The 12,413-nt window shown below is 60.0% G+C and overlaps 1 protein-coding gene and 1 pseudogene across 1 annotated transcript; both read right to left on the bottom strand.

Moving 5' to 3' along the window:
* Positions 1-1,275: 1,275 nt before the first annotated feature.
* Positions 1,276-1,391, bottom strand: LOC112479716 (annotated as a pseudogene).
* A 2,397-nt stretch (positions 1,392-3,788) lies between these two features.
* On the bottom strand, positions 3,789-12,407 carry CALM3 (calmodulin 3). Its single transcript, XM_006911820.3, has 6 exons — positions 12,370-12,407; positions 8,107-8,137; positions 5,992-6,135; positions 5,784-5,890; positions 5,496-5,631; positions 3,789-5,407 (listed from the first exon to the last, which is right to left on the bottom strand). The coding sequence occupies exons 1-6, from the start codon at positions 12,370-12,372 to the stop codon at positions 5,379-5,381; spliced, it is 450 nt and encodes a 149-aa protein (XP_006911882.1). The 5' UTR covers positions 12,373-12,407; the 3' UTR covers positions 3,789-5,378.
* Between the last annotated feature and the right edge of the window lie 6 nt (positions 12,408-12,413).

Here is a 12,413-nt window from a genome sequence, read left to right as displayed (position 1 = left end):
CCCCTCCTCTGCATCCTGCTGTTCCTCTCAGACCCCATCGCCTCTGGCCTGGACGTCTACATCATCTGCCAGGTTGGGGTGGGGCTCAAACGACTCCCACCCTGTCCACTCCGCAGCCCCTCGGGGATGATCTGGGAACTCGTCTCCTTGCTGGGGTCCCAAGCCCCGACTGCCCGTGCACCCGCTCCATCCGTGTGTCCCCTGAGCTAGCTGCCAAGGCCCTAGCGGAAGGTCCTGTCTAAGCAGCCACTCCCCTGCCTGCAGAGCTCTGAGGGCTCCCACGGCTTGGAGGCCAAGGGCCAACTCCCACGGGCTCCGCTCAGCCGCAGCACACAGCCAAGGTTTCCCCAAAGAACCCATGACCTTTTGGGTCTCCACCTCTGCTTTTTGAGCTCATGCTTCCTGGAACAGTGTTACCCCTTCTCCATCCATCAAAAGTGCCAGGGCCCACGAGGTCCTGCTTAAACTCCTCTTCCTCCTCCTCCCCCCCTACTCCTCCCCTTCCCCTTCCCCTCCCCCTCCTCTTCGACTTAATCACTCCTTTCTCAGGCATGCCTGGCACTTTTTGGGCTCCATAGTGGCACTCACTGAAGCCTGCCTCGTACAGACATTTGTTTGTTCACTCGGCAGACTCTTATTGAGGGCCGATCAAATGGCGGGTCTCATCCCTGTGATGCTGGGACATAGCAGTGACAGAGACAGCCCTGGCCCTGCCCATCTGGGGCTCCCAGTCAAGCGGCCGGGGCTGAGGGCTGGGGAAGTGTATCCCAGGGAGACATCAGGGAGGGCTTCTTGGAGGAGGGGATGGCTGAACCAAGACCTAAGGCCTGGAAGAAAGTGAGCCAAGTAAAGAGGAAGGTTTCTGTAGTGGTCACAGTTCTGACTCTGGTCTCTAACGCCTTCCTTCTTTAGCCTCTCTTTCATTTATTGATTCAACAAATTCCCTTGAGCCTGCTCGAGGCCCGAGGCTGCTGTGTGCCCATTGGAGATACAGCAATGACTGACGCTGCCTTGGCCTTCTGTCAGTCATGATCCCGTAGGGTGACAACTTAATAAAAACAGAAACGTGTATTACAATAAGCATCACATATACAAACGTGCAGGCTGCAATACATACGGAGACAGCACAGTGAAAAGGCCTGTGAGAACAGGTAGGAAGCGCCTGCCCCACTCTGGGCTGGGGGTCAAGAGGTGACATGCTAGGAATGGGTCTGTCTCCCTCCAGGAGACTTTATTCATCTTTAATTTCTTTATTATTATTATTATTATTATTTATGCCTATAGCACCTGATCTTCCTAGGTGGTCTCCCATCCAAGTACTAACCAGGCCCGACCCTGCTTAGCTTCCGAGATCAGACATCGGGCTTGTTCAGGGTGGCATGGCTGCAGACCATGGACTGTGGCTCCACTGGGCCATGAACCCAGGACCTTCTGCGTGTAAAGCGGACGTGCTAACTGCTCCACTATGGAACCACGTCCTGACTTCATTTCTTTGTGCGCTTCTGTCTTCCTAACTCCAGCCCAGGCCCACAGATGGGACTTAGGGACGCACTCATACACGGCTGGTCCCTGGGACTTGCCGCTCACCCGGACTTCTGTTGTCATTGCCCCACCTTCTGGTCACACTAGGAATGACATGCGCTTTGGGCTGGAGTCAGCTCTCCTCAGGGCCTGCTCCGGGTCCATCAGAAGCTCTGAGTGCCGGCTATCTGTCTTTGATTAATAAAGAACGGGAGAGGAAAGTCAAGATTATTTAATGATGTGGCTTGTCTTTCAAAACACAGGGCCCAAGGGGGAAAATGGTGAGAGGCGAGAGACACAAGGGCCCTGGGAGGCGGTGGGCAACAGCCCGGGCACTGGGGTCAGAATAATCTGGGCTTCTGAGACCCAGCTCAGCCACCTCCAGGAAGCGGGTGCTAGAGGCTCTCCCTGCCCAGGCCTCCATTCCTGTACTGCTGGATCTCTACAATAACTTCTCTCGTGCCTATACGCCCCCCACAAATGGGTGAGTTTTATTAGCACTCAGTCTGGCCTGAGAATTAAATGAGATGATGTTTCGAAAGCGTAAACCTCCGGGGTGGATATTTTTAGGATCCTCTGTTTATACACTTATTCTCCATTTTGCAGACTAGTAAACTGAGGCTCAGAGAAGTGAAGTCACTGCTCCGAGCTTATCAGGTAGGAGGTGGTGGAAGCGGCTCAAGGCTTAGCGAGTGCAGATTCACTGCAGTGAGTGATCGCATGGGGCCTGGGTCACCGAAGCCTGTCTTCCCCTCGACTATGAGGCCAGACTTTCTCCAGGTTTCCTGGGTGCTGGGAGGGCGGCTCCCACCTCAGACCCCACCGCTGTGACTCCGGCCTCAGCCTAGCCTTCTAACTGGCTCTGTCTGTGGCCTGCCTGAAATCACATTTTAAAAAAAAATGGCTGTTATCTAAAACTGGGCAGCCGAGCACGGACTCCCTGGGGTCAGATAGGTTCGAATCCCAGCCCTGCCGCTTCTGCCTTAACCTCGAGCCGTCTCTTCGCTTCTCTGGGCCTCGGTTCCCTGGGCTGCAAAATGGAAACCGACGGCATTCGGCCCCCATGGCCGCTTGGAGGGTTCGATGAGATCATAGACAGAGCTTCCAGGAGCACCTGTGAGGCAAGACGCTCTCTGTGAATGGCAAATGCTCACTGGGCACTCGCTGCACCCTGGGCCTCATGGCTGTGGGCAGCTCAGTCCTCGGCTCAGCCGACAGACAAGGGCACTGAGGTCTGGGGACCAGCCACATGCCTGAGGCCACGGAGGCGGTCAAGTGCCGGGGCCAGTGGTCTGCCCAGACCCGCTCTCATCCCTTACATTTCCCCACCATGCCAAACCACAACCAGAGGCAGAAAAACGGGCACAGAGGCTGGGGCTCTGGGAAGATAGCCTGCTGCTCCCGCCCCCCAGTCCCACAGTGCTAGGCTCTGGTGACTGGCCCGCACAGGGAAGACCCAGCTCAGGCCTAAGCTCTGCCACGAGGCCAGCTGGAGGTTGGGCCCTGCCAGGCTTCCCCATGCTTCCACGGCCTGGCGAAGATGTTCATTCCACTCAACTGTCTGCCCGACTCCTGCTGCTCCCGTGGCGAAGTGCGAGCCGCTCGGAAGCTAGACGGCTGTTCATCCCCTGCGCCCCTGAATGGGATTCGCACTGGGTAGGGGGAGGGGGCCACGTGTAGTTTGGGAAAGCCCCCCGGGGACTCTGCCTCGTCCTCCCTCTACAGTACCGCTGGGCTGCGGGCCCTTCTCCTTCACGGCCCCCTTACCTGGGGAAGCCGAGCTTTCCGCAGTTTGCAGGTTTCACGTCCCCGAGTCCTGTGCCCTCTCCCAGGGTTGACTGACACTCCACGAGCTCGGGACCACATGGCACACTTAGGCATCGACTCATTCAGTGAATGCCACCTCTTCCCCAGAGCACCCTGCAGACGCCCCGACCCCGCCCGGGCCCCCAAGGTCTGACCCTGCCCCCTCGATCCCAAGGACGTCTCAGTTCTCATCTCGCAGGCTGACAGATGTCCCTGCCGCCCCCGGCGGTGGAGCTGGTCTCTCACTGGCCCGCGGCGAGCACTCAAAGCTGACAGGCTGCCCTCAACAAGTGTGCGGTCTGGCTGGGATCCGAACTCCGGCCCAGAAGTCCCCACCTGGCTGCGGTGACGAGGCCACCGCGTCTTGGGAACGAGCATGGAGGAAAGGTGCTTCCAGGGCAGGACAGCGGGGCCTGTGCAAGGGGCAGGCCCAGAAACCGAGACGAGAAGACCAGAGCCGATCAGGTAGTCACTGTATTTTATTGGAAAACATTGATATATATTTTTCTTCACAGCTTGAACTGAACACAATATTGCCCGGTTAAAAAAAAAAAAAAAACCAAAACCAAAACACTCCGAAAATGTCCACAGCCTCACGCCTACCTGCCCTTACCCTCAGCTCTTGGCTGGATCTCCCACTATGCCCACCCCTCCCTTCCCTTCCCCCGGAGGCTGGGTGCCAGAGGGTGGATGAGAAGAGAGTCTCAAAGCTGGGCAGGTCCCAGGAAAAGCCACTTGATCGACCTGGGGGTGGGGGGCAGATGAAATGAACAGCGAAAGGGAAAAAAAAAAAAAAATCCAGACGATCTAACTGCCCACATTGACTTACTTGTCCCAGAAAGTCAGAAGCAAGGTCACGGATCATGCTCTCCGCTGGGGGAGTGTGGGGGCAGGCAGGTGGGCCAGGGGAAAGGCAGGGGAGAGGGCACAGAGACGGCAGATGTGAGGGAGCCAGCCAAATCACCACGAGAAGCGGGAGGGGCCGGCGGGCCAGGAAGCAGATCTGCCCTCGGCCGCCGCTCCGGGCAGCTGGCCGACCAGGCTGTTATTGCAGGTATGTTCTCTCAAGGGCGTGGTGGGGGCATCTTCCCTCTCCCCACCCTTCAGCTAGCCCGGCTTGGTTTTTGACAAAATTTAAGTTTTCAGGGGCATGAAGAAAAAACAACGGGATAACTAGCACATTACAAAGCGACCATCTCCACACGTAGGTTCCCACGAGGGGACCCTGGGTGGGTGGGCGGGCGCGTCACTAGGGAGAGGCATGGGACTTAGCACCAGGTATTTACAGAACAGCTTGAGATCGGGTTAGGGGCAGGGCAGGGCCGATTTGCAGTGGCCAATTGAGCAGCCCCGCCCAGCCCGACCTTAGGAAGCCAATCGGAGGGTTTCAGAAGAGCCGCCGGTGGGGTGTGGGTGCTGCCCCCTCGGTCGGTGCCCTGCTGCAAGCCGGCCCCGCCTGTGTAATGAATGCCGGCTTCCAGACTCCTCACCCTCGACCCTCGCCGGGCCACATCCAGCCAACACGCCGCCCTACTCCCCACCATACTTCTGGGGTGCCCCGCTCGGCGCCCCTGCCCCAGAAGCCCGCGGGGATTTGCACAGAACCCCAGGGTTGGTTGCATGCAATGGCCACGGCGGGCTCTTCTGCCTGGGCGCAGGCCTCGTCCCCTCCCTAGCAGGTCCCGGGACAGGGCTGGCAGCCGCCCCGGCACCCAAAATAAGGTGACAAACAAAGGACACAAACCAAAACGGAGGAGAGCCGCCGGGCTGCAGGAGGAGGGCAGAGGCTCCCCTGGGGGTCGGGGAGGTCACCCTGTGAAGGCAGCAGGCCTAGGAGGAGGCGAGTGGAGGGGGCGGGGCGAGGGGGAGGTGACGGGCACGGAGGAGACCTGGGGAAGGAGAAAGCAGTCATGCAGCGTGGGACAGATCTTTTGTTGCTTTATCAGATTCTCAGTCAATCGATTGGCGTTGGCTAGAACCGGGGTACGCAGGGGAGTGCTGAAGAGAGCGCGCGCGCGAGAGCGGAACGGGCATCGCCAGCTGCCCGGCCTTCACTTTGCGGTCATCATCTGTACAAACTCTGGAAGGGGAGGGAGGGAGGAGGTGAGCGGGGCTGTGCCACGCGCACCCTCCCCGGGGACGGCCCGGCCCGGCCCGGCCCGGCTCACCTTCGTAGTTGACCTGGCCGTCCCCGTCGATGTCAGCCTCTCTGATCATCTCGTCCACCTCCTCGTCCGTCAGCTTCTCCCCCAGGTTCGTCATGACGTGGCGCAGCTCTGCCGCGCTGATGTAGCCGTTGCCATCCTGGTGTTGGGGGACAGGTCGAAGCTTTGAGCGGTCACCGCCTTCCTCGGGGGGCAGTGGGACCGGGAGAGCAGGGCAGGCCTCCAGAACGGGCGCCTCAGCAGCTCCTGTTGCGCTATGCGCCCCTCTGCCCGAGTCCCCAGGACGCTCACCTTGTCAAAGACACGGAAGGCTTCTCGGATCTCCTCCTCGCTGTCCGTATCCTTCATCTTTCTGGCCATCATGGTCAGGAACTCCGGGAAGTCAATGGTCCCGTTCCCTGGAGGGCAGGAGGGAAGCTGGGAACGCCCTTGGCTGGGGCCCGGGGACTCGGCCTCCATCACCCCACGGAGGGCTCCCCACCCGCCCCGCGGGGCTCACCGTCCGCGTCCACCTCGTTGATCATGTCCTGCAGCTCTGCCTCGGTGGGGTTCTGCCCCAGGGACCGCATCACCGTCCCCAGCTCCTTGGTGGTGATGGTGCCATCTCCGTCCTTGTCGAAGAGGGAGAAGGCCTCCTTGAACTCTGGGGGAAGAAAGGGAACGAGTAGGAGGTCGAGGGCCGCGGGCTCCCTTCCCAGAGGCGGGCCGGGGGTCAGTCCCACCTACAGAAGCCAGAACTGGCCTTCGGGTCCCAGCTACGTGCTCGGCCTGGTGCTCAGGGGGGCCCCTTCCTTCCTTCCTTCAGTCAACAGGGACCGAGCACCCTTCCTGAGACAGGTAAAGCTACCTGTTCCACCAACCTAGCTCGGTGAGGATGGGGAAAACTGAGACAATTCTATGTTTCCTTTCGGTCCCTGGCTTTGGCCTCTCCCTCAAAGGATGAAACGGACCAATGTCATGGAGTGGATGAGAGCCAAGGTCAGCTGTCTGGGAAGGGAAGGCTCCGGAACGCCTTTGGTTGGCGCTACATCCCTCCTGCCTGGCGACGCCAGCCCAGTTTCCCCGGCCGAGGCCACCAGCTTCCAGAAGAGCAGCCGGGAGTGAAGGGCCGTGTGGACTGTGGGGGTGGTCGGTGGCACACGGCTGACGGCCGGTGCGTGGGGTGGGGTGGGGGATGGGGAGAGAGGACGGCTGCCAAGCCAGGGGGATGAGGAGCTAGTGGCGCTGAGTGGGAAGGCCACAGCTGGGGACGCATCAGGGGCGAGAAGAGCAGCACGTGGCTCCTGCCCTCCCACTGGGCCCGTTTTGGCATCTGGGGCTCCTTACTCTCAAAGCCTCAGAGAACAGATGCCTGGCCGCCTATTCCCAGAGGGTGTGGGCCGGGGTGAGGCGGTGGACAGTTTGCTAACAGGGACAAGGTGGAGCATGAAGTGCCTGTGTCACATGAGGGCAGAGAGCTGGGGGTGTGGGTGGCAGGTGGGTGCCAGACACATAGCTGAGCTGTGCCCGAGCCCCTGGGCCCTGGGGAGATGATGAGGGTGTGTGTCCTTGGGGTGCCAGCGCCTCCCCACACTGAGGCCTCGCTGTCCTCAGGGGCAGGGAGTGGGTCACGTACACACCTGAACTCACGATCACTGAACAAGGCCGCTCTCTGGCTTGCCCAGCTGGGTCTCCATAGCCACCCAGGCCACAGTTTAGAAGCTGAAAATGTCACTGTGTGTTGGGGTGGGGGCAGGGGAGGAGAGGAGAGAAGGCAAGTCCAGCTGTGATCTACCTGGCCTTTATTGGGTGGAGGGTGGGACGCACCGCAAAAATGAGTGAGATGGGACCCAAGGACTCTTTCGGCTCACTGGGAGATTTGCGATGGTTCTTTGGTTCGCTTATTTAGCCAACAAAAATTTGCGGACCACCTACTAGGGTCTAGGCACTGAAGGGACTGGCAGCGACCAACAAAAACAAAGCCCCCGCTCCGGGAACTCGCATCTAGCGACGGGAGGTACGGCAGGTAAAGACAAAATAACGTCAGTGAAAAGGCCGTGAAGGAAATCAACAGAGAGACACGACAGAGACTAAAGGAAGGCTGTCTGCTTGAGAGGGAGTCAGGGCAGGCCTCTCCGAGGTGACAAGCGGGCTGAGACTGAAGGGTGAGAAGTGGCTGCCCATGCAGAGAACTGTGGGAAGGCGCTTCTGGGGAGTGTGAGCCCGTGCAAACGGGAGTACAAAGCACAGGGACGTGCAGAGGTGGGCGTGACAGGCCATCTCCTGGGCGGCTCCTAAAACGGGACAAGGAGGCAGGGAGCTCATTCGCTGAGCCTAACTGGCAGGAGCTGGGACCGTCGGGTTCGCCCTGCAGCCACTGGTGCCAAGGGCCGGAGGAGCCGCGTCTGCGGTCCGGCGGAGGCCTGCCCCGGGCCCGCGGGGTCGCTGTTGCTGGGGTGCCGACGTGCTCTCATTCCCCAGTCATCAATGTCCTAAGCACGGGGCAGAGCATGAGGACACGCGGGGGACACACTAGCTTATCTGTCAGACGTCACCCCTGGCCAGACTGAGACCTGGCTGGGATGCAGAGGCCTTTGTGAGGCTGGACGAGGGGGCGTGGGGAAGCCAAGCTCACCTGCGATCTGCTCCTCAGTCAGCTGGTCAGCCTGGAAAAGCAGGAAGGAGAAAGTCAGTCACCGGGCTAGTGGCCCTGCCCCGCCCCGTGTGAGGCCAGCTCCACGTGGCATTCTGTGCACCTGGGCACAGGAGGGATGCCGGAGTCAGGGTGTGAAGCAGAGCCAGGGCCTGCGATGAACTCTGCCGATTCAGGAAGCTGGGGACTCGGGTGGGCAGGACACCCAGGCTGGCCTGACGCAGGGCCCCACGAAGCTGCCAGACACAGGGTTTCTGATCTTGACCCAGTGGGTGAAGGGCTGCTCCAGCCCCAAACCAGCTGCGCTGGCACAGCACAGGCCACCATGCTGCTGGGAGCCCCGGGGTGAGTGAAGGGAGCAGTTGCCCGAAGGGCCTGATCGAACAGCTCTGGAAGGCTCTAAACCGAAGCCGGCCAGTCCTTGGCTGGGGCACAGGGACCGTGTCTGGGACTCTCTGCTAGTTTCTGTGTCACCTATTTGGAGGTGCTAAGTCCAAGCATGGTGCACCCAACTGGCAAAAATTCTAACTGGTGGCTCTGAGTGCCCGAAAGAACCCCGGCCAAGTTGGGGGCAGCCGCTCCACTCCCTGCACACAGGGAGGCACAGGGCACCATTCTGTCCTGCTTCGTCCAGGCAGGAGGGGCAGATGTCGGGGAGGGGACTGCAGAGGGCAGCAGTGGTGGCAGAGGCTGCAGAGGCTGCAGGACTGAACTCGGCTTCCCCAGCTGCGCTGCAGTGTTTAACCCCTTCCAGCCCTGACTGTTCTGGGGACTGGCTGGGCGGTGGCAGGCAGCCCTTGCTGCATGCGGGGTTTGGAGGTGGGATGGAAGAGAGGCCCAGGCTGGCTGCTCCTGCACCCGTGTGCGGGGACGCAGCCAGGTATAAGGATCCCCAGCGGGGAAGAACACGGTGGGGGGGTGGGGGAGGGCCCAAATCCCAACATTTAGCTTTCGGCAGCAAAATGAATTTTCCCTGGTTTCTTTCTGTAAATGCTGCCAAGAAGGCACCCCCCTCCCCAGACCACTGTGGTCCACACTGACTGCGCCCCCTCCTGCATTTTCTTTCACAGTTAGGGAGAAGCGGGTCCAAGTCTACAGAAGGGTTTTAGTTTGGGGTCTGGGAGTCCCCCAAACCGATGCAAATTGTTCTGTGTATTTGCATTATTCTACATAGAGGTTCCAGAGCTTCCATGGAGGCTAGCGACAGTCCCCACCCCGACCTTGTCCCAAATATCAGTAACAGGTCACATTGGAACTGCTCTAAAACAGGCCCCTCTTTTAAATTTAAGGGAAGAGGAAGCTGAGGCCAAGCCCCCAATAGGCAGAACGGGAGGGGAAGTCAAAGTGATGGTGACTGGACAGACTGACGAGGGGGAAGGAAAGCTGAGAAGGAAAAATGCCACAAGTGTGCATTCTAGAAAAGTCCAAAGTCTAAAGGGAAGGTTCAGAGGCCAAATGGAGATACTTCTGCGTTCCCTTAAAAGAAGACTCGGCCGCTGGGCTCCCAACGGCCCCCCCGGGCGGCCCCAGACCCACGAGCCCTTGTTCCGCCAGCTTCCCTTGGCTCCTGAGAGCAAAGCAGCCTGGGCCCATCCCCTGGGTCCTGCCACCAGAGGCGGGTGCTCGGGGGAGGTGAGGAGAGAGGATGGGCGTCTGGTCGCCAAGGCCAGGCAATGCCAAGGGAGTGGGAAGAGGATGATCAGCACAGAGATGGGCGGCCTGGGCACCTCCATCCTCTCCCCTGGCCCGGATGGAAAAGCTAGCCCGACCAGGGACCTGCCTGCCTGCACCTACAGCACAGTTCTCCACCACCTTTGGGCAGCAGCTGTCTGGGGCCAGGGACACAGGCAGGGTGGAGCAAGGGTGGCTCTGGAGGCAGGTGTCTGCCACTCCCCACCTCCGTGCCACACTAGGTTAGCAGGCTGCTGCAAACAGGCGTGGCTCTGCCTGCAGGGCCTGTAAGGCCCTCTCCCCCTGTCCTTGCTGGGAGGAGGGAAGGTCCCCTGTCTCAAAGGGTGGCTGCCGCCCAGAAAGCCCATCACCTGAGAAGCGATGATCACTGGGGACCCCTGCTCAGGGTTTCTTTCCTTTCCACAGCCGAAGCTTTTAAGCTTTCACCCAAAACTGTCTCCACAATAACCCAGCTGGTCTCCTGCTTCCTTATTTCTCATGTTAAACTCCAGCAAGAGGCTGGACAAGAAAAAAAAATCATGGGGTGGGGGAGGGAAGAGGGTATTATTTCTCAGCCTTGCCCCAGCCCCCAGCCAGCGCCAGAGAGCAGTGTTAGATGAGATCAGACACCTAGGCCAGGGCCCCTCACCCGGGCCAAGGAGCCACAGGGCCCAGGCCAAAGTCTGCCCAAGGCCAGTTAACAGTGACTTGTCCCACCCAAACCTTGCTGATTTGCAAATGGAAAGAGAAACTAGCTGGGGCCACAGGTCGGGGATGATTTGGGAGGTGGGGGGTCCTCCTGGCACCTGCCAGTGCTTCCGAGCCCCTTCTGCAAGGTTCCGCCGGGGGAAAGTGGGGTAGCGGTGAGAGGAGCCATCAAGTCTGTGTCAGCAAGTATGAGATCTGATACACGGCAGCGGCTGACTGTCCTCCCCAGCCCTGCCAGGGAGGAGGGCTGCGCATGGTTCTGAGGCTGAGCCTGGGGGGGCTGGGGGTGTTGTGGGTGGCAGCAAGTAGGAAAGCACCAGAGTGCTGGTTTGCTCGCAGAGCCCAGCTGTGTGAGTTAACAGAAGCGCTGAGGGCCCAGCATGGAGCCAGTGGCCCTCAGGCTGATGAAGGGGATCCCGCTGGAGGTTCTCTCTGGTCAAACTCTGCAGCCCCCACCTCGGGCCACTGGAAGAGGCGTCCGACTGTCACTGACGCCACACTGTACTGCACTGTCATTTGGCACAAGTGAGGAGATGCAGAACAGTGCGTGGAGCCGGGGGTCACGAGAAAACCAGCGCTCCTGTTTGGAAAAGGCGGCTCTCCCAGTCTGAAAGGGCAGCGAGGGGGTGAGAGTCAAGGCTTAAAAAGCTGGCTCATTTGACGCACCCTAAACTTTGACCCCCCCCACCCCATTTCCTGCAGCTTCAGTGCGCAACGGGGCCTGAGCAGCTCCGCCCACCTGCTCCCACCACCCAGGGTGCCTTCTGCCCAGCCCTGTCCTTCCCCAGGGAAAGGGGGACCGCCCTCCTCGCTCTGGCTCTGCAGCCCACTCCCCACCCAGACTCAACAGTCTTTGTCCCAGCCTTTTCCCTGGAGCCTTCCAGGAAATACCCACATCCATCTCCAAACCTAGGCCCACCTTGGCTGCCTCATTTTCTCCTCCAACCCCCACCCCAGGCTTCCCTCCACCTCACCTCCCACCACCCAAGCCGAGTCCTCTCCCACCCTCATCTTGAGAAGCCACCTTCTCACAGATCCAAACACAACAAACTCCTCCCTGCCCCCAAGCACCCCCCACCCCCATCAACAGCCTTAACCCACTAGTAACCTCAGAACCTTTTCTGGCTGCCCCCAAATCAATCATGAGGCCTCGCCATCATCCCCTTTTAACCACCTCCCTGACCCCAATCCTTTCCAGTCCCCAAGGGATTCAAGAGCATTTTCTAACCTCCGCTGCCACTCACCCCAGGCCCTTCCTCCCCTAAGCCATGTGCCTCCTTCTCCTCCTCCCTCTGCAATGCTGGTCCTCAGAGAACCCCCAATCTGCCCTCAAGGGTCTGATCTGCAGAAGTCACCCCCATCCCTACCCAGGCCCAGCTACCCATGGCCACCCCTCGGGAGCCCCCTTCCCTGCATCCTCTCAGGACCCAAAGCCTTCATCAGGCCCAAATAATCCCCTTTCCCAGGCAGTGTGTTTTATCTCGCCCCCTGGGGCCCAAACACCCCACCTCGGAGCCCAAACGCCCTGTCTTCGGTTCAAAAAGCCCTTTGGGGGGTGTCCAAACGCCCCCTCTGAGGGTCCCGATGCTCCATCCTGGGTTCAGATGCCTCCGGAGAGGGCTCAGATGCCCATCTGGGGACCTAAACAACCCATTTGATGCTGAAAGTATCTTTTGAAAGCCCCCGACCCTCTTTCTGGGGCCCAAATGTCCCGCTCTGGGTTCGAATGCCTCCGACTGGGCAGCGGAGAGGGGGCCCGAAGGCGCCCGGACGCCTCTCACTCTGGGGCCATCCGCCCTCTTGGGGGTTCTGCCTGGCCGAGCCCGCCGCAGAGCCGCCACCTCCGCGGACCCCCACCGCACTCACCATGGCGAGGCCGCGGTGTCTGGAGCGCGGGGATCGAGGTTCGT

This window comes from Pteropus alecto, unplaced genomic scaffold (assembly GCF_000325575.1).
Source record: "Pteropus alecto unplaced genomic scaffold, ASM32557v1 scaffold194, whole genome shotgun sequence".
Taxonomy (NCBI): domain Eukaryota; kingdom Metazoa; phylum Chordata; class Mammalia; order Chiroptera; family Pteropodidae; genus Pteropus; species Pteropus alecto.
Note: the sequence above shows the minus strand (reverse complement) of the source record. Positions and strands in the feature narration are given on the sequence as shown.

Bases quoted from the DNA above. Each gene is read 5' to 3' on its own strand.
- CALM3 (XM_006911820.3), bottom strand. The intron at 5,632-5,783 runs GTGAGCGTCCTG...CCCCAACACCAG, and splicing joins CCTTCCGTGTCTTTGACAAG to GATGGCAACGGCTACATCAG. The intron at 5,408-5,495 runs GTGAGCCGGGCC...CTCCCCTTCCAG, and splicing joins CGGCCAGGTCAACTACGAAG to AGTTTGTACAGATGATGACC.